We start from the raw sequence: 22,150 nt of genomic DNA, 5'->3' as shown, positions 1-22,150 counted from the left end.
TGCTGCTCTGCTAGTTCTATTAATTGTTCAGGTTTATATTTAGACAGATAATATTTACTGACTGTAAATGAGTAAAATCTAGTCCAGAAACAGATGCAGTAGTAATTGAATGATTTATTGCTGAGAGGAGACGTCTGTAAACTAAATGCATAGTCACTGCCTTTCTAAAGAAAAAAGTCATAACAATTTTAGACAGTAAAATTGTTCTAAGTGTTTGGAAGACCAGTCCATATTAATAGGGGGAAGCAAGTTCTTTCCAAAGTAAAGAATATTCCCAATAGTTGGTTGAGAGTCATGGCAGCAGCAACTTGTATTGCATTGCAGGAGAATGATTTGGGAATGACTTCAGGATTAGAGAATTCTCTCTCTCTGGACCGCTCTTTCTCAAAGGATTTTGATATTTCAAAATGTGGTTTCACTGATTTTCACTCTGTGAAAGGGGAGGAGCCCCAATTTTAGGGCAGTCCAGCTGGTGGGCTGCAAAGGAGCTGCAAGCCCAGGAACCCCAGGCTCTGACAGAAACCTGCCTGCGTTCCATTAGAATTATGGCATCTCTGCAAAAGGTTCAGATTTTGCAGTATCAGCTGTTCTATCAGAATTCTCTGGACCAGCTCTGTTCAGGATACCAAATCTCTTGGGTTAATAGTGCTCAGGTATGAGATGGGGAATAATGGGTCTAAATCAGGTGTGCAAGTTACATATTGGTAAGCAAGCCTACTCTGGTATAACTTGTATGCTTCAGGGGCTAGGAAGTATAAGTTTACATCAACAAAGACTCCCTTACATTCACCTCTGTTGTGGGGGAAAGATGAGTGTGTGGGAAAACCTGCTCCTAGAACACACTGCTGGCTGCCATTCAGAAGCACTGACATATACCAGCCATAGGGACATGCAAACTGCTGAAGCACAAGGCAACCCCTTTTCCCATGGCGCCCCAACAGCAGCCAAAGTGCTAGGGCTGAAAGCGGTGACAAGTGAAGTATGTTTTTCCTTTTCTTTTTAACAGAGAAAGAAAGTGAGTGATGAGAGTCTCATGGGAAAAGGGGTGAGCATCAGGTGCCTCCTAATGGGAAGATATCAGGAGGCAGACGTGGAAAAAATGTGACACCATTTTTTCCACATGTAGTATATAGTAAAAGTATATAACATGGGCTTTGCTCAGCATACTGGCTGCAAAAGAAGTAAGTGGGAGTTACTAAACGAGGGTGCACTGGGGGAACGGAGGGGAACCATCAGCCCCAGAATAAAAGGGTGGACAACAGCTCTCACAAACTATATGCGGGGAGGAAAACAAATAAAGGGAACATTCATAGAGTTTCTTTCATCCTGAAGTAGCTCTATGTATGTTAAAAGTTTTAAAATTATATACAGGGATCACTTAACCCAATCACTGAAATGTAGCCATCTCTGGGTGAAACACAACAGTTGTGTAACAGCATACAGGAATACCATGCAACAGTTTGAGACATGATGGGAAAACAGCTACTGGATACTGTACTTTAAATGCAGAATTAAAACACTGTCAAGCAAGGGATGCAGAACAATGATGACTGTGTAACCTTGGGATGGTTTATGAACCTGTTTGTTTAACTAGACAATTATGGTTATCTTCCCATTCAAGATGGTGTTACAACTGTGCTGCCATTTGCAGAAGGCAAGATTACAAAGAGGTGACACGAGTTGCTGGTGCTGTTACATGATGGAAATATCCCCTTCTTAGAAGATCATAGACGTCAAGGACCGAAGAGACCACTAAGATCCTCTGGCCTGACTTCCTGCACAAGACAGGCCATAGGATTTCATCCAGTGATTCCTGCATCCAATTTACTCCATGCTCCTCAGATTCTTTTCTATGGTATTTTTCAGCTGTACGTGGTCACCTGGATCAACTAATATGCATTAAATGAATCACTGATGTGAAACCTTCTTATTTTCAGGTAATATGTTTGCAAAGAATTGCTAGAGTCATTTTGTATTTTTACTGTTAAGTAAAACAAAATTAATATCTAACTGAGCACCAACAGCACTTGCACCTGACGTTAGCTCCCAAAACTTTACCCAATGGGGTTAGGGAACGAAATGCTGCTGACCTTCATGTCCATTGTACTTGTAGGCCTGATCATGTGACAAAATGAGGCTTGCTGAACAGCAACAATAAGAGCATTTTTTTGAGTGACTTGACAGGCAAGGGTGATCTGCATGTTCTCCACTCCAAACTGGGACAAGAGCTAAAGGGTGAAAACACAAAAGTGTTAGCAATTTCCCCCATAACATAAAGGCAAGTTATATACACTAATTTTTTCTTGCATTAACTAATCTCCAGAAGTGGCATTAATCATTCTGCTATTGGTACATATTCATTTAAACATGGCTAAATGCTCAAGTCACTTCACTTCAGCTGCATTCATAAATTTGTATTCCCCAAGGAACTTAAACCAAAGATCTATACAAAGGGCTACGAGAGAGGGATGCCATCAGACTACAGGAGGGGTTCATATAAAGTAAGGTTAGGATGTTGATTATTTTCATGTTGGTGTTTGCAATGGGTTTTTAATTATATATTAATTATTGGTAAAGAACGTGGGTCATGGATGGGGAAATTGTGGAAAGAAATAAGTTTTGAAGGACTGGGAAAGTTCTGTGTCATGACACTCTGCACCATACAATTTTGTTTCTACTTTTTGAACAGTACCATTGTTTTAATGCAATGGTGCAAAAAGTGAAAGATTAACAGTGAAGAATCTGTTACTTTGAAATAGTGTAGGAAATGAGAGATTCTTTTTCTTTTCACCCTGAAAAAAATCCCTTTTCTGCATTCTTTAAAAAATAAAAAATGTATATATATATATATGACCAAATCCTGATTCATTTATTTTTTTATTCATCGGTCCTTATACTTTGGCAAAACTCCCATTGACTTCAATGAGAATTGTGTCTCACTAAAGACATTAAGATTTGGCCTTCAGTTATCATACAGAGGATTTGACTGATATTATCAAGAGACAGTTCTGAAAAGTGAACAAAATTACACTGTTACATACAGAAAGACACAAAATAATAAAAACTTGGTAAGAGAAATGTACATCACCTAACACAATGAAGCCAAAGCTAATTGAGGCCTTTAAGTGCTACTGCAATATAATTGTTAAATAATATGTGCAGTGAACGATTTTGGTTTCCTTTGGAAATAAAAGCATCTAGTCACCTGAATAACACCATCTCTTGTATGAAAGCTAAATTTTCCAATTTGATTATTGTCAATCTCTTGAATGCTTAACAATAAATTAGATGGAATATATCTGCAAGAAAAAATATATAACAATAATCCATAACACAGAGAATGCATCAAAGAAGCCAAACTGAAGGAAAGAAAGGTAATGCTAAAGAGCTCTGTATTTTCTGCCTCCTTCCCTATCACACAAAGGAATGAAGAATTCCTTCTTTAAATAAAAAGGAAGATTAGGGTATTACTAAATATTTCAGAAGCATTTGAGAGAGAAATAAAGTGTTCTGTGAAGTTTGTGGCTGAACACAGAGAATCATGAATTCTTCCCCATTTGGCTCTAGGATTTGGGTTATGAAGTGAAAAATCAACTTGTCAAGCATCATTTAAAATATTAGTTCCTAACCTTTTGGGATGCTGTGCTGTCTTCCAGACTATGACATCAGCCACAACAGACAGTGCCTGCCACTGCCCACAATTCAGTTATGCACATTCTATCCTGGAATGAAGATTCAGCTGCTTGGAATTGTATGTTTGGAGCAGCCCAGTCTCCAATGTGGATTAGACGCAGTGCTACTCAAAGTGGTGGTCCGCGGACTGGTGCTGGTCCGCGAGCCATCAGCTGCTGGTCTGCGTGCACATTGGAAAAAAAAATTGCTGGTTCCCCACATCAGATAGCTTGAGAAGCACTGGATTAGAGTATATACAACTGATTGGGAGATGAGTAGTGATTTATCATTCAGATGGGGAGGGGAACCTGAATCCTTCACAGACATACTAATGATTGAGAATCACTGATAGAAATTATCCTTGCTGAAACTGGTAAGAAAAATGGATTTTCCTACTTTATTTTCATCCTACCAAAAAACCCTTGATTTTTTAAAATAATTTATTTTATTTACCAGGTTTGTAAAGGTGAAATCAAAGCAACTGTAAAATTTTCAGAGCCTGACACCTGCATGGTTGCATAAGAGGAGAAAGGGAGGGACACAAGTAGTCTCTCCTCTGTGCAGGGGTTGGTTCCAGTTGCAGTCTAGGCTAAGATTTAAAGTTGTTATTCAATGTATAGTAGGATAAACTTTGGAGAGTGATTTCTGTAATCCAGCAACTTTACATTCACAATTATGGACTAACCAGTAATTGGTTTTTAGGGTCCTGTTTCACTATTTGTAGAAGTCTGGGAACAACTATCTGTCTCCTTGGTCCCAGCTCTCCAAATGAGGGACATTTTGAGAGAGTTATCACCCATTTTACTTCCAAAATTACCTATGTTCCACACAGATTTGGTGCCCCTACCCCCACTTTTATTACTGCACATCTTTACATTAGAAATGCAGAAAAAGTTACCTATGGCTAAGGAATCAAATTACACAGCATTTCAAGTTTCCTGCATGACTAATCTGTGTGTGCCCTTCACTTACGGTGGGCCTTACCAGGCTAAGGGATATGCTTGGTTATGAGCTGTCTGGGAAGATACTTAATAACACCATGTCCTGTGAAACATAGCAAAGTTCTGGTTTACCTGTCCACACTACTGTCATCTTCAAGGAGAGCTGTAATGAATATTGGTGGGGGCTGGTCTGCTTTCTCCTTGTGAGATGCAAATTCAAAGTGCACTGGCCTCAAGTATAAATGGAACTCATCAAAACCCATCTCCCCTGCAAATGCTTTGTACATCCTGAAACAAAAATAGGAATATTTGGTATAGTCGCTTCATTTTTTAAAAAAGTTTAGTACTGCTGTACATACCTACCTAGAAATCCAATATCTATTAAAAATTTATCTAATGTGTGTGATGAGGTTTATAGGTCCTACACTAAACCAGAGCAAGGCATCGAGCAGTACTGAGCCAGGGAGGCCCTGCTCCAGGTGATGGGACAGTTTAAAAAGGGCACTGCCAGCCCAGTGAGATGGGGAAAGAGGTTACAGGCTATACCAGGAGCTGTAGGCAGAGCGAATGCAGCCTTAGTAAGGCCCCACCTGGAGCAGTGATCCATATTCCCCACGGTCTCTTTGGGGCCAAGAACCTATGAGAGGCCCTGAAGAAAAGGATGTTGTCCCCCGGCAAATGAAAGCAGATACTAGAATAACTGAGACCATGCCCCAAAACAGAGGAGCCACAGCCCAATAGGAAGTGCCCCGGGGGTGGGGGGCTAACTTCGAATGGACCAGTGAATGGTCAGGACACTGCAACACCCCTTTAGGGCCTTGGGTCAGGACCCTATCCCCTGCTCACCCTCCCCTCTGTCGTGACAGAATCTTAAGGGGGGAAGATGGGCACACAAGAGAGCCTGAGTGCTGCTGTATACAACCCAGCAGGGTATCCTCCAGGACAGGCAGACTGAAAAGAACTGTAAAGCCACTGCCTGACCATTAGGCCAGCGGCTATTGGACTGACCTGCTACAGTATGATACTTTCCCTAAAATTTTAATGATACTTAGCCTCTGTCATGTTTTCATTGATACCAGAACAAATACTGCTCATTGTGCTGCTGATATTCATTATTTGTTTATCACTGACCATGTGATTGACATATTACAGTACACAAAAATAAAGCAAGGACAAGAAGTTTAATGTTTTATGCAGTGTCTAAGGGAGAGCCTGTGAAGAGATTCAAAGAGGGGTATGAAAAAGTCAGCCTGACATGTAAAGAAGATAATTTTGTCAACCATGTTTTGGATAAACTGGAGGATAGTGCTTGGGAAGAGGTATGGGTGACAGAGAGGAAATTACAGTAGTCAAGACAGGAGATGATCAGACCCTGAACAAGCATTTTTACCATTAGAACAGAAAATCTGTGGAACTTGTGTTGTAGAAATCCTTAGTTCAGCACAGTCAGAAACATTATAACAAAATAGTAGGGGAAGAAGAGGAAGATGATCCCATAGGACCATCAAAATGTTGGCTGTTTGGACACACAGCGACAGAGTAATAAGATAACAACACTTCCTTTTGTCATAACAATGGGTCTCTGAGGAAGACAAATATTATGCCTACTTTATAAATAGGTAAGCTAAGTCATAGAGAAGCTATTTAGGCTATGTTCTACACTAGACAACTTACAGTGACACAGTTAGTGCCACAAATAGGACCCAGAAGTCCCAATTCCCAGTCCTCTAAACTGTAGCTAACGCTCCCTGGCTCTATGGGAATAGCAAAAAAGTTAAATAAAAGAAGGAAGAAAAGGGGAGGCACAAAAGGGTGTCACATACAAAAGAACAAGGTCACATTTGGGACCATTAAAAAGTACATACACATCAATTAACACTATGTAGGAAGTGTATGATAAAGGAACTCTCAGCTCCAAAACCAAAAGGGCTCAGTATGTTTATGCTACAGACTCAGCTTGTGAAATGAGTTGCTCCTTAGTTCACCATATAGTCAAGTGAGCAATCCATGCAATGATATATTTACTTGTGTGTGAGTGTGTTACAAGGGGACACAGTGGCAAAGAAGGAGAGATACACCAAGAAAACCAGAAAAAGGGCGGGGGGAGGGAGACAGAAATGTGGGAGGCAAAGGTTAATATGGCAATAAAGGAAACAGAAGAGAACCAAATTGAGACTGAATCCATCCTGTCTCCATGTTCCCCCACATTTACATGTCTTATAATTAGACTGTCTTGACACACTTACTATACGTGGACATTACTAAGGAACAAAGCAAAAAGACAAAACAATGAGCTGTGTGGAATAGTGTAGATAGCATATGTATTTTTAGATATAAATCAGTTTTCACCATTGGAGAGGCCAACAAGTAATGGGTGATCATTCTGGCAGGTCCCAAAAAGTTTCATTAAAGCCCTGGCACACACTAGAGAATCAACAAATTTAGTTTCAGTCACTTCATCTTATTCTGCAAAGCTGAAAAACAGGTTATTTGCCTTTCCGAAGTTTCAATCCAAACCCCAGAGTCTTTCATGGCAGATAGCTTAATGAACTGTGATCTTCATTACATCAAAGCAAGATACAAAATTAGCCGCTTAAAATATCACATTGAATAAAATACTTCTGTTTATACTGATGTTCAATCTACCAGACAGAATAATTTATCTGAAACAAATTATATGTTTAAATTGATTTACATATGCATCTTGATCCCTTATTTTCCCTTCAGAGCTTTTTACAAAGCCTCCCTGTATTCCTACAGTAAGACAATTCACTACTGGTATTTTAAGGATGTATTTACTTGCCATCTCACAGATTGCTTGGGTTTTTGTGCTCGTTTTTTTTTTTACTGAGAAAATTCCAGATTTCAGATTAGGGTTCTTTGGAAAGATTTCTGTAAAGAAAACTCCCCCCCCCCCAAAAAAAAAAGGTTTTTCCATAAAACAAAGTATTTTGTGCAAAGCGTCTGCTTTACATATATATTTTAAAAAAAAATTTAGCCATTGACAACAAACATTTTTGTTGTTGTTTTTTTGACAAAAAGTCAAAATTTTCCACAGGGGAAAAAAATCCCAAACTTTTCCAGCTAGTTCTATTTCAGATCAGTGTGGTCAAAACAGGACTATATTTGCCTGCTGTTTGTTGAATAAACTGTAAGACACTGGGCTTCTTAACCTGTGTGGATCTCTTTGGCATGTTGTCATTTTATTTTTAAAAGAGGCACATGACCTTAAAACCATTGCCACAGAAGAGGCCGCATCTATCTCCACTTGGTTAATGATCAGTGTAATTCCCCTTGGTTACCCTACTCCAGTAAGGTAGACAGACCTCCATTTTCACTAGATAAAGGGCCTACTCCTGCTACCTTTTTAGTGGGAGTTTGACCACTGATTTCAAAGGCAGCAGTATCTAAGTGCAAAAATTTTCATGTGTCTTTTATCAACCTTAAGTTGTACCTCAGTTTATTAAAAACATGAACATTTGTAAATGCTACGTAGACAACTCTTCCATGTATCAGGAGGAGAACAACAGGTGGCATCACATGTGCCCTGTGCTAACCTAGCCAACTGTGCACTCTCCAGGGCTGTCTCTATCAATCGATGGCGGAGTGTGATGAGTTCCAGGAGTCTGGAGAAGATGTCCAGAATAAAGGCTTGTTTTTCTCTGCCTTGCTTCTTTTCTTCATGTGCTCCTGACTCTAGTGCTAACATAGCAATATCCCGCACAAGGAGTGGGTCTTCTAGCAGCGTGTCTGCAAATAACTGCAAGGAAAAGAAGGGAAGGGAGATATTATTATTAATCACATTTGTTACGGGAGTGCCGAAGGGCCAACACCAAGAATGGGGCCTCATTGGACTAAGCTCTACATAAAAGAAGAGTAGATGGTCCCTGCCTTGAAAAGCTTACAAAACATACAAGACAGCTCCTTGGTAGGAGCAGGGATATAACACACGTACAGAGTGAACAATGGGATGGTGGCAAACAGGATGTTAGCATCATACTTTTCTGTTGTTGGTATGATGTGTGGAGGGGAGTGGGTTTACATAGGAGGGGATAACCTAAATGGAAAGAGAAGGGAAGGGTGAAGAGGGTAAAAGGGACAGTTGTGGAATGAAGTTGACTTGCATGTTTTTGTTTTTTGCTTGGTAATTTACTTCGTTCTGTCTGTTATTACTTGAAACCACTTAAATCCTACTTTTTATACTTAATAAAATCACTTTTTGCTTATTAACTAACCCAGAGCAAGTAATTAATTCCTGGGGGAGCAAACAGCTGTGCATATCTCTCTATCGGTGTTATAGAGGGTGGACAATTTATGAGTTTACCCTGTATAAACTTTATACAGAGTAAAACAGATTTATTTGGGGTTTGGATCCCATTGGGATCTGGGTACTAGAGACAGGAGCACCTCTTATGCTGTTTTCAGTTAAGTCTGCAGCTTGTGGGGGACGTGGTTCAGACCTGGGTCTGTGTTTGCAGCAGGCTAGCATGTCTGGCTCAACAAGACAGGGTACTGAAGTCCCAAGCTGGCAGGAAAAACAGGCTCACAGGTAGGTCTGAGCACATCAGGTGGCATTCCCAAGCGGGTTTCTATGACCCAACCCATCACACCAGGGTCTCAAGTCAGGCAGCCAGAAACTGAGGAACAGACAATTAGGAAAAGTGTGGTTTAAGTGACTTGCTGAGCATCACACAGGAACTCTTTGGCACAGGCAGGGTTAGAATCTAATCCTCCTGGTCAGCATTCAACTGCCTTAAACACGAGACCCTCCTTTCTCTTCCTGCAATTCCCTGCTGCATTCACCACGAATCTCAACTTTTTCAACAAAAGAAATAGGGGTCCTGCAGACAACAGATTCCTTTACTACACAACCAGTTTCAGTCTTACTTGTCCATCCAGTCTCAGTTCTTCCCCCTACCCCACTGGTTCTCAGTTCCAGTAATGCTCCATCTCAGTTTCCCTCTCTCTACCCAACCAGACTCCATTTCCAATTTTCCCCACACATGCACTGGCTCCTTCTCCCAATCTACTTTCCCTACCCCACCACAGGTTTGGTTCATCCCCCATGCATTCAAATCAGGCAGCTTCCTCCTCCATGGTGGCTGGGCTAAGCAGAGTGGGGTCATTGAGAGCACAGGAGAGACAGACAGTCTCCTTGCTCTCATTTCAGGTACCTGGATCCAGACCTGGCAACCCCTCACAGCCCAGAGCTTCAACTGCAGAGACAGCCCTGCACAGGCCCAGTGTGGAGCATACACAGTGCAGACAGAAACTAGAAACTGCAAAAATTTAAGAAACCTTGACTGAGCGTGTGTGAACTATAATATTTCACAACAATGACCAATAGGCACTTGCCTGACACAAAGGCCACTCCCTGGCCAAATTTCAAATCTCTGATCCAAAGCTTGGGGGCATTGGAGCTTTTAAAAGAAAAGGTCACCAGATTTTTATTTATTTATTTATTTAAAAAAAACATGAGAAAAAAAAGCATTTCCCTCTAGCCTCATTTTTGGAAATTTGGCTAAAAATTTTCCCCAAAATCAACCTGAGGCTGACACCAACCATGAGAAATTTCATCCCAAATGAATAAAGTTTGGTGATGTTATAGGCAACGGAAAATAGGATATTTTAAATGGGAAGTGTTGGGCAATCTGAATAGTAGGCAGTGTTACCAGCCCCACCTATAATAATATTTGTGCATACATCTAACCTTTTAATACTAATAACTATTAAACTGTACACACACACACACACACACACGCAGAGTAAACATAGGGCCCATTTCTGATCTCAGACCAGTTTTATGTTTGTGTAACTTTTTTTTACTTCAACTGACTATCCTTGAATTATTGTGTTTCGTTGGTGTGAGATCAGAATAAGACGCTTTTTTTTCTTATCCCTGTGCCTTTAAGTTGGGATCTTTTGCATAAGAAACAGACAAAAAGGACTTTGATCAATATATAAATTCCAGTCAAATAACTAAACCAATACTAAAAGATTGTAAAACTAAAACATTAACCACTAAATAAAGAACATGTATGATAGCATGTTTGATAGCACCAAGATCTTTCCATCCTTACAACACTTACTCAACTGGATTTACAAGTTACAACAATTCTCACTTACATAAAAAGTACAAATTGAACCTACATCTTTCTGAATTTGAGAGCTGTATGAAGATTCAGGCTTTTCCATGGTCAGCCATTCATCCACTGCTAGCTGAAGTACTTGTTTTTCTAGACTAGTCGCCTCACTGGGTGTTTTTGGTCTACAGATGCTATAGAACTCCTGAGAGACGTACTCAAGAGCTTTCGGAATTAAAGATGCCAGGCCCAGGGAAGGATGAAACTCCAGCAAGTAAATGTTCTTCAAAGTAGGGCTTTAAAAAAATTGACATTCATTAAATTGGTGAATTTATTGGAGAACATGATCACTACCAAAGGAAAAAGATCCTGTTTTATAAGCAATTGGCAGGACAAACTTTTATACTGGTGCAGTGGATGCTGCTTAATAGCAATCCTTATATTAACTTCCAGTTAACAGTAACATTTCACTGGGAACCCATCCCATCGACTTCAACGATAATAGGATTTGGATATCAGCAACATCATGCTGATGGGAACACTGAGCCTTGGGGTGGCTTTGGGGGATCGGACTGTCGCTTTGGTGGGTGTGCATGAAAACTCTGTGGGCACGGGGGAGGCAGTTACACCTTGTGTAAAATTAATATGGCTAATATAATGTTATGGAGGTTAAACTATACGGAAGGAATCTGCATTTTCCCAAGACATGTGCAGTGTATATTGGAGAAGGGGTAAAAGAAATGCAAATAAAACATGGTACTTAAATAAAATCCTAATAGGGCTCCAAAAGGAGCCACAATAGGTTGTGCTTTCTTTTTCAGATCTCTGTGTGATTTGGAGCAGGAGATGAAAGTGGAAAGTAATCAGAACTCTGGTGGAAGTAAAATGTTTCCCTTTTAAGACAGTCTCTGAGCTGCTAACAGCTTTGGATCCAAAAGCAAGCTAGTAAACCTCTCTGTAAATGCAAATTACCTAGCTGATCATAGAATCATAGAATATCAGGGTTGGAAGGGACCCCAGAAGGTCATCTAGTCCAACCCCCTGCTCAAAGCAGGACCAATTCCCAGTTAAATCATCCCAGCCAGGGCTTTGTCAAGCCTGACCTTAAAAACCTCTAAGGAAGGAGATTCTACCACCTCCCTAGGTAACGCATTCCAGTGTTTCACCACCCTCTTAGTGAAAAAGTTTTTCCTAATATCCAATCTAAACCTCCCCCACTGCAACTTGAGACCATTACTCCTCGTTCTGTCATCTGCTACCATTGAGAACAGTCTAGAGCCATCCTCTTTGGAACCCCCTTTCAGGTAGTTGAAAGCAGCTATCAAATCCCCCCTCATTCTTCTCTTCTGCAGGCTAAACAATCCCAGCTCCCTCAGCCTCTCCTCATAACTCATGTGTTCCAGTCCCCTAATCATTTTTGTTGCCCTTCGCTGGACTCTCTCCAATTTATCCACATCCTTCTTGAAGTGTGGGGCCCAAAACTGGACACAGTACTCCAGATGAGGCCTCACCAATGTCGAATAGAGGGGAACGATCACGTCCCTCGATCTGCTCGCTATGCCCCTACTTATACATCCCAAAATGCCATTGGCCTTCTTGGCAACAAGGGCACACTGCTGACTCATATCCAGCTTCTCGTCCACTGTCACCCCTAGGTCCTTTTCTGCAGAACTGCTGCCTAGCCATTCGGTCCCTAGTCTGTAGCTGTGCATTGGGTTCTTCCGTCCTAAGTGCAGGACCCTGCACTTATCCTTATTGAACCTCATCAGATTCCTTTTGGCCCAATCTTCCAATTGGTCTAGGTCCTTCTGTATCCTATCCCTCCCCTCCAGCGTATCTACCACTCCTCCCAGTTTAGTATCATCCGCAAATTTGCTGAGAGTGCAATCCACACCATCCTCCAGATCATTTATGAAGATATTGAATAAAACCGGCCCCAGGACCGACCCTTGGGGCACTCCACTTGATACCGGCTGCCAACTAGACATGGAGCCATTGATCACTACCCGTTGAGCCCGACAATTTAGCCAGCTTTCTACCCACCTTATAGTGCATTCATCCAGCCCATACTTCCTTAACTTGCTGACAAGAATACTATGGGAGACCGTGTCAAAAGCTTTGCTAAAGTCAAGAAACAATACATCCACTGCTTTCCCTTCATCCACAGAACCAGTAATCTCATCATAAAAGGCGATTAGATTAGTCAGGCATGACCTTCCCTTGGTGAATCCATGCTGGCTGTTCCTGATCACTTTCCTCTCATGCAAGTGCTTCAGGATTGATTCTTTGAGGACCTGCTCCATGATTTTTCCAGGGACTGAGGTGAGGCTGACTGGCCTGTAGTTCCCAGGATCTTCCTTCTTCCCTTTTTTAAAGATTGACACTACATTAGCCTTTTTCCAGTCATCCGGGACTTCCCCGGTTCGCCACGAGTTTTCAAAGATAATGGCCAGTGGCTCTGCAATCACAGCCGCCAATTCCTTCAGCACTCTCGGATGCAACTCGTCCGGCCCCATGGACTTGTGCACGTCCAGCTTTTCTAAATAGTCCCTAACCGCCTCTATCTCCACAGAGGGCTGGCCATCTCTTCCGCATTTTGTGATGCCCAGCGCAGCAGTCTGGGAGCTGACCTTGTTAGTGAAAACAGAGGCAAAAAAAGCATTGAGTACATTAGCTTTTTCCACATCCTCTGTCACTAGGTTGCCTCCCTCATTCAGTAAGGGGCCCACACATTCCTTGGCTTTCTTCTTGTTGCCAACATACCTGAAGAAACCCTTCTTGTTACTCTTGACATCTCTGGCTAGCTGCAGCTCCAGGTGCGATTTGGCCCTCCTGATAACATTCCTACATGCCTGAGCAATATTTTTATACTCTTCCCTGGTCATATGTCCAACCTTCCACTTCTTGTAAGCTTCTTTTTTATGTTTAAGATCCGCTAGGATTTCACCATTAAGCCAAGTTGGTCGCCTGCCATATTTACTATTCTTTCGACTCATCGGGATGGTTTGTCCCTGTAACCTCAACAGGGATTCCTTGAAATACAGCCAGCTCTCCTGGACTCCTTTCCCCTTCAAGTTAGTCCCCCAGGGGATCCTGGCCATCCGTTCCCTGAGGGAGTCGAAGTCTGCTTTCCTGAAGTCCAGGGTCCGTATCCTGCTGCTTACCTTTGTTCCCTGCGTCAGGATCCTGAACTCAACCAACTCATGGTCACTGCCTCCCAGATTCCCATCCACTTTTGCTTCCCCCACTAATTCTACCCAGTTTGTGAGCAGCAGGTCAAGAAAAGCACCCCCCCTAGTTGGCTCCTCTAGCACTTGCGCCAGGAAATTGTCCCCTACGCTTTCCAAAAACTTCCTGGATTGTCTATGCACCGCTGTATTGCTCTCCCAGCAGATATCAGGAAAATTAAAGTCACCCACGAGAATCAGGGCATGCGATCTAGTAGCTTCCGTGAGCTGCCGGAAGAAAGCCTCATCCACCTCATCCCCCTGGTCCGGTGGTCTATAGCAGACTCCCACCACTACATCACTCTTGTTGCACACACTTCTAAACTTAATCCAGAGACACTCAGGTTTTTCCGCAGTTTCATACCGGAGCTCTGAGCAGTCATACTGCTCCCTTACATACAGTGCTACTCCCCCACCTTTTCTGCCCTGCCTGTCCTTCCTGAACAGTTTATAACCATCCATGACAGTACTCCAGTCATATGAGTTATCCCACCAAGTCTCTGTTATTCCGATCACGTCATAGTTCCTTGACATCACCAGGACCTCCAGTTCTCCCTGCTTGTTTCCAAGGCTTTGTGCATTTGTATATAAGCACTTGAGATAACCTGTTGATCGCCCCTCATTGCCAGTATGAGGCAGGAGCCCTCCCCTCACAGACATTCCTGCCTGTGCTTCCTCCCGGTATCCCGCTTTCCCACTTACCTCAGGGCTTTGGTCTCCTTCCCCCGGTGAACCTAGTTTAAAGCCCTCCTCACTAGGTTAGCCAGCCTGCTGGCAAAGATGCTCTTCCCTCTCTTCGTAAGATGGAGCCCGTCTCTACCCAGCACTCCTCCTTCATGGAACACCATCCCATGGTCAAAGAAACCAAAGCCTTCTCTCCGACACCATCTGCGTAGCCATTCGTTGACTTCCACGATTCGACGCTCCCTACCTAGGCCTTTTCCTTCCACGGGGAGGATGGACGAGACCACCACTTGCGCCTCCAACTCCTTTATTCTTCTTCCTAGAGCCACATAGTCCACAGTGATCCGCTCAAGGTCATTCTTGGCAGTATCATTGGTGCCCACGTGGAGAAGCAGGAAGGGGTAGCGATCCGAGGGCTTGATGAGTCTCGGCAGTCTCTCCGTCACATCACGGAGAGATGGGCACAAAGGAGCTGCAAATAATGAATACATCTGGTCAGCAAACAAGTTACTAGAAGACTCAGATTATGGCCCTCCAGGAAAGGGAGGTGAAAAAACAAGTCAAGCCTGAAAATAAGGGGAACAGGTTAACCTTCAGGTGGGGGGGGGGTGTGTGTGTATGTGTACAGTGCTAAAATCTGAAGCTGTGTCTCAGCTATTACCTGAGAATAAACGTAATGCTTGGTACAGCAGAGAAACTCTTGCAAACTTGCTCTGTTGTACAAGAGGGGAAACTGAGGTACACCACCTCATGAATTTCAGTGAGTGGGGTAATTCACTAGCCTGACTATAGAACAAAATAAGGACAGCTTGGAGGTAATTCTTCTGTTTTTCCTGCAATTAGCAAGGAAATTTGTAAAAGAAAGTGGTATTATTATTATTAAGCAATAATCTGTCCCCACTAGGAGGTGGTGGAAATTGTTTCTTTTGTTTTTCAGACACTCTACAAGCAAGCTGGCACCAGCGGGAAAATTAACCCAGAATACCATGGATCTGTGTTTTGTGTTTGTCTGTGGTGTTTGCCTTGTTGCTAGCATTGTTGTGTTTTAATGAACAGAAAATCTCATGATGGGGGGGGGGGAAATGGGGGTGGGGAATTGGAATCATGTTTTTCTAAGGGGGGGGAATGAGAACAGGGACACAGGTAAGGCTCTGTGGTGTCAGAGCTGGGAAGGGGGACACTAAGGAAGGAAACTGGAATCATGCTTGCTGGAAGTTCACCCCAATAAACATCGAATTGTTTGCACCTTTGGACTTTGGGTATTGTTGCTCTCTGTTCATGCGAGAAGGACCAGGGAAGTAAGTGGGTGAAGGAATAAGCCCCCTAACACATGCCGCTTATTGAAAAATATTTTTGGAAGAAAGGCCCAGGCCGCAGGAAGGTTTGTGGGGTTCAGCCAGGGAAGGAAATCCTGGGATGTGCCTTCTCTGGCTGCAACCTCACAAATCTCCCTGTGCCTGGGGACCACAGAGGACATAAGGGGCTGGGGTACCTGCAACCCTGCCCAGTGGGGGAGCCCCTGCTGGAGTCCTGGTGCTGCAGGCTGGGAAGGGAGGCTGTGGGTAGGGCAGTATCCAGGAGTGGGACTGCAGCCCAGATGCCAGGGCTTTCCAAAGGGAGTAGGGGTGCTGGGGACCGACAGAGCTGCACAGTACTTCTCCCTGCTGCTGCCCTGCCCACAGCTTTCCCTCCCTGTGGAAAGCCTCGGCATCTGGGCTGCAGCCTCCCTCCCTGCCCACAGGCAGGTTTGTGGGGACAGTGTTTCCTTCCCTGGCTGCAGCTTTGCAAATCTGCCATACACTTATTAGCAACTGCTGGATAATAGCAACTTTTTGCTGGCAAGTGAGGAGCTGCTAATAAACAGAATCTACTGCATACGTATTTGGCATACCACTTTTGTAGCACTCAAAAAAAAAAAAAAAGCTCTGAACTAAATCCTTCTGAAAGTGGCAGGAATAAGTGTCTATTGCAAGTGATTAGTACACAAACTACAATGACTTTAGCCACCAGCTGGAAACTAAGACTTCCACAGGCAGAAATCAAGCAGCTCATCTTAAAATAAAGTAGAGGAGTTAATAAAAAAAATTACATATGAAAGGTATGTAAAAGGAACTGTAAAGTCTTTATTTGTCAATGAAAGTAGAGAATAAAAACTTCAGTCATTCGCTGCTCTGATGCATCTGCATACTCGACCCTCAAACCAGATCACTGTACTATAGTGGTCACACTTAATACTAATACTATAGCCAATTACTGCAAAGATATTTCACAGTATTGATAGAGTGATTCTAAAGTTATGGGTTGTAAGCCAATGGTCTGAATGGACTCTCCCCTACCATCTATTGATGATATGGGGGAAAGATCTCAGGAGCAGACCATATTTGCCTAGACACACCTACTTTGCCTAGATGACCAGCAGATGCAGCTGCTTTGCCAAAATGAACAATTTTAGCTGTTTGGGGTTAAAATTCACTTAAGTCTTGGATGCAGGGGTAGTGAAATGTTGTTACCTTATTGTATGAGTGAAGGGCAGCAGAACTGTACTTAAAATGCCCCTAATTGAGGGGGTCCCCCTAAACTGAACTTCACTCACTAAGCAGGGGGTTGTGATGCCAAATCCAAGTGAAAGTCAGAGAGGGTGGGAATAAGTACTCTTACCTGGTGGTGCAGAGTCTGTTTAAAGGGTCTTAGATACATTTGACCCTCACCCATCAGTGTTTAAAGACAGAGTTGATTTGATTCAATTGAGAGTCTTTGTTACTTCTCAGTGATCACTAGAGCTGTAGGCACTGAGAAGCTGATCTAGGAGCTGAGCCTTAGATCCGGTGTGGGGACAGTGTAGTGTGAAAAGACGACACAGAAGAGGCAACAGCAGTGAGGTTCCCCATTACCCAGTGAAATCATTAATGGGTCTGGGCTAGGTGGTGGAATCTCAGCCTCACAGGTACAGACAGCAGAGGCAGCAGCTGCAAACCGAGGTGGAGGCACCACTCAACTACCCACCTGAACACACTACTGGATTCTGGGAGTTCACTGACCTCAAACAACCAACTGTTAAAGGGGTGCAGTGGAAGGAAAGGGACATTGGTCCACTGGACTTTCATGCTGCAAGGTGGAAAACTGAGGCAAAGGACTACTGCCCACGATACTGTGGGGAAAGCATTTACTCATTGTTCGAATACTTTCAAATTATTGTTGTGTTTTCCAAAATCAATGTGGTGTTCCCTCTCCCCTTAATAAAAGTTATCTCGTTATACACAACTTTAGTGCTTGCAAGTGAGGAAGTATTGCCTATTAGAGGCACCCAGGGTGGTGATTAGTTTTCCCAGGTTTCTGGGTGTGGGCTCAAACCAGTTCTGTTTTGCAATGTTAAGGGGAACCCCTAGATATTGAACCCAGCCCTTATTGCTGCCACTACCATCTATCGGAAGGTAATATTCTGGGACTGACAAAAAGCTACAACAAAAAATAGTGATCCTGAAAGTGAATTTTTGACATTAGTATTATATACACCTCTTATAACTGGGAATATTAATTTCCCAATGTAATGCAAAAATGAATGAATTAAATCCACTATCAGGAAAAAAGAATCACTTTTCTTGCTCAGATGTCTCTCTGGCAAACCATAGGGTGTATTAAATAGTAAAAGTCCTAACATGTTAATCTTCATTAGATGGCCCTTCCTCAGGCAATTACAATTTGGGATCCAGCACCTTAGACAGCAAGTTTCATTATCAGAAGACAGAAATCAATTACAACCACTAGAACGTAAAACTTACTTCCAACAAGACTGGCTGTATTAAATTACTCACCAGTTGTTGTTCAGAGAGATAAGTTGCTTAGCAATTATATTATGGGGAAGTCCAAATTCACTGATACCACCTGTCTGATCTTTTCGCCAAATCTTTTGGACATATTCCCGCTGGGCATCTATCTGGAAATCAGTAATCAAAACATGATATAAGTGACATTAACAAACAAAACTCAAAACATATCTATCAATGTTCAAGGCAAAACACAAATTCTTTTGAGTTAAATATTTTATTTAGTTGTCAATTGAGTTATATTAGGATTGTTTGGGCCCTAAATGTTGATGGCTACCATTTTTTTTATTAACAGTGCTACTAACTACAGTAAGTTCGTACATGGGGCCTTCTGTCTGAGGATCACAAAGAACTTTACAAGAGTTCACTAATTACGCCTCCAAACTTCCACTTTGCGGACTGTGGAACAGAGAAATGAAGTGACTTGTGCAAAACTACATAGAAAGTGTGTGGCAGAACTTAGAATAGATCCCAAAGCTCATGACTTCATTTTGTACTTTAATTACTTAGCAAGGCTTCCACTCTCTTCACAACTATCTGCCAAACCGTGAAGTGTATTTTAAAAACAAAGTATTAATGATTTTTGTTTACATTTTCTTCAGTGGTGGAAAGGAGCAACATCAGGCACTCAGACATGAGCTCTCAGTCTCCCATTGCATTGTGAACTTGAGGGTGACCAGAGAATCTAATTTTATTTTTTAAATTTCCAGTTTGCTCAGCTTTTCTTCTTGTCTCCAATTTCAATAGATGAAGTCTTTTAAAGTGTGTATTTTAAATAGAACTCTGCAATCTTTCCAACATTCACTTTGTGATTTAAGTGCAAGTCTCAGCTTTCTCCTGTTGACTTATGGCTATTTAATTTATGGAGCATCCATCCAATTTCATTGTTAGACTAATACTGAGACGTTACAACCCAGCTTAAATAGAAGCACTGCAAACCTATACCCAGTACACTTGAGGCTTCTTAGTGAATCAAAGTTATCAGTTCAAGTATCAGTTCCCCCCTCCAGTTCTCCCACAGGATATATTGTCAACAAACCCTACTTACATGTTGGTTGAATATCTCTCTCACCAGCTGCAGCTGAAGCCTTAGGCAGATGCATTCATCATTGTAAGTGTTCACAAAATACCTGAGGCTGAGATCAAATCGTGGGCGTTTGTGCATGATGTCAGTTATTGCTTGGGCCAAAGCAAATCTTTCTTCTGTATCCAGAGCATGCTGGTAAGCCTCAAAGTAACCATCTAGAAGCTGAAGGGATATTCAAAAGTGAGTACAGGTAACAGGGACTTGTTTTCCTTTTTACTAGCCAAATATTCATTTTTTGCTGGTAATGGAGAGATTTCACGTACAACAGAGGGGCAAGCGAGACCAGACCATACCAGTAGTCTGTCTAGTTTGGTATCCTGTTTCTGACAAAAACCAGTACCAGAAGCTTCAGTTCAAGACATTTCAACAATAACCTACCCACATAAGAAGTTTCTTCCAAGCCCCAGGCAATTAGCAGCTGGTTTATATCCTGAAGCACGAAGGTTTTATCTATATAAAATTAAACACCTCTTTAGAGCTTCAGAATCTTTAATGTACTTCTCCTCATGACACCCCTGTGAGATAAGTATTACTATCCCTATCATATTGATGGAGAACTCAGGCAGAGAGAGGCTACATACCTTGCTCAAGATCACATACAGAAAATCTGTGGCAAACCAAGGAATTGAACCCATTTCTCGCAAGTCCTAGGCTAGGGCCCTAACCACTGGACCATCGTAATTCCCCAACACATGTAGACTAGTATTATGCCCCTATCAAGCTCCATGCCCCTACCAGCCTGAAAGTTCCAGCTTCACCTTGAGACACCATATTTTTCTATTTGGCAATGGCTGTCACACATACACGATGTTTTCAAAAAATTTGAAGTATCAACCAATTTAAGAAGTGCAAAGACAATGAAGGGGTGATATGATTAATAGAGACTTGCTGAGATAAACAACTGGATATAGATATACATACCCCTTCTACCACAACAGCAAATGCACAGGAGGTTTCTGAGATTTCTGTGTGCATGTATTTCATGTATGTATGTATGAAAATGAATCCATTTTTAGTTAGAGTTCTATTTACTAAACTCTCCTTGTTTGGCACACAGAAACTCCCCTGTGCTCTTTCTGCTGTTGTGATGTGGCAGAGGGCCTGTGCTGGGAATAAGAATGAAGTAGAAATGGGTGATTCAAGTGTGTGAGAAGGGCCTTTACTCTGCTCTTCGGAAGCATCCATCTATGCTTCCTTGCACTGGGCTTTATGCCCTCACGATATAATGCTATCACCACTCTCAGCTATATAAACTTATTATTGTTATTTATTATTTGTATTATTGCTCTAGGCATGGACCAAGACCACATTGTGCTAAACACCATACAAAATAGTTTTAAATCATCCTCCTCTAGGTCTCTTATTCCCTTCTTGTCTAATCTTTGTCTTTCAAATTATAAACTCTTTGGGCAGCAATGACCATGTGTATTCATTGGTGTTCTGTTCAGTGCTCTTGCAAGCTAAATTCCCTAAATTCTGTTTTTCCAACTGTTCCAGTGAACAGCAAATCACTTAATGTGGATTTTTGAGTTTGCAAATGAGAAAAGGTTCTGCTTTACGTACAATCCAGTGAGTATGCTTGCTGAGAATGTGAGAGACTTTTGTACTAATCCACAGCATTTCATTCACTGATAACGTAACTGTCAGAAGTATTAATATTTAGAAACAACTATGCGATGCAACACATGAACATTTGTTTAGCAATATTGAAAACCATCTCTATCATGTTCTCTAATGTAGCCAGCAGTAGCAGGTTGTGTCAACTATATGAATCTTCCATATTGGAAGATTAATAAAAAAATTAAATAATGAATTGGAGATTAACTGGTATGTATTAATAGTTTTCAGAGTTTCCTCACTGGGTGGGAATGTACCTGACGTTTATTCTCTAAGAGAGCAGCTTCACAAATCCAAATGTCAAGCAGCACTGCAAAGCGATCCACAGATGCGTGGGCCCATGCTAAGAGGTTGTCATCACTGGATTGATGGTATGTTACATAGCCTAGGAAAGAAAGTGAACAGTGCAGTAAATGTTGGTGTTTTTAATGGGAGACATCTCCAACTGGTCAGCACCTCTTACAAGTGACTAGTCTGATGGGACTTACACAAGAGACAAAATAGAAGCAGGCCAAGATAGGTTTTAGAGTAATTTATTCATACCAAATTTTCTGAAACTTGATGTCACCCTATTTATTTACAAAAAGAGAGACTCTGTTTTACCTTTACCAGAGAATAGAAGGCCAGACAGCAGATTTAAAATTCCACAGGTTCTGGAGGCCTCTATACAGTCTAAAATGCAAACACCAAGTGTCTGGGAAATTTTATTTGAATATGTGTGATCCATCGAACACACACATTCAAACAAATGCTGTTTGGTGTAAAGGGAAAAGAGGGATGGGCAGTGTTTGGGAAACTCCAGGTAAAGAGACATAAGTCAGGATAAGATCAAAGAGGTTGAAAAGTACATTTGTTAGTTTGTCAGAGGATTTAATCTTAGTTGCAGTTATCTCTACCTCCTCACCCCAAAACCTCAGAGCTCACAAAGGAAACCTGCATACACAGCAGGAGGCACGGCAGTGCAAAGAGCTCTTCACAGTGCTGAAACCAGAGAGTCTTACTTTCAGAGGACTTC

General features: G+C 42.0%; 2 protein-coding genes across 3 annotated transcripts in view; one reads left to right on the top strand and one right to left on the bottom strand.

Moving 5' to 3' along the window:
* Positions 1-2,730, top strand: part of LOC144930413 (uncharacterized) — a 72,121-nt gene extending 69,391 nt beyond the window's left edge. For both annotated transcript variants that reach the window (XM_078852158.1, XM_078852160.1), the window contains one exon: positions 1,622-2,730. In XM_078852158.1, the coding sequence (XP_078708284.1) occupies positions 1,622-1,720 (99 nt within the window). In that variant the 3' untranslated portion in view covers positions 1,721-2,730. The remainder of the gene's footprint in view (positions 1-1,621) is intronic.
* A 2,011-nt stretch (positions 2,731-4,741) lies between these two features.
* The window catches only part of LOC140908917 (uncharacterized), a 33,126-nt gene continuing 15,717 nt past the window's right edge, over positions 4,742-22,150 (bottom strand). The window contains exons 8-13 of the mRNA XM_073336991.2: positions 21,393-21,520; positions 19,480-19,680; positions 18,420-18,541; positions 10,764-10,992; positions 8,171-8,373; positions 4,742-4,901 (exon numbers count right to left, since the gene is read on the bottom strand). Coding sequence (XP_073193092.2) covers positions 4,742-4,901; positions 8,171-8,373; positions 10,764-10,992; positions 18,420-18,541; positions 19,480-19,680; positions 21,393-21,520 — 1,043 coding nt within the window. The remainder of the gene's footprint in view (positions 4,902-8,170; positions 8,374-10,763; positions 10,993-18,419; positions 18,542-19,479; positions 19,681-21,392; positions 21,521-22,150) is intronic.

Source organism: Lepidochelys kempii, chromosome 3, assembly GCF_965140285.1.
Source record: "Lepidochelys kempii isolate rLepKem1 chromosome 3, rLepKem1.hap1, whole genome shotgun sequence".
NCBI lineage: Eukaryota > Metazoa > Chordata > Testudines > Cheloniidae > Lepidochelys > Lepidochelys kempii.
Note: the sequence above shows the minus strand (reverse complement) of the source record. Positions and strands in the feature narration are given on the sequence as shown.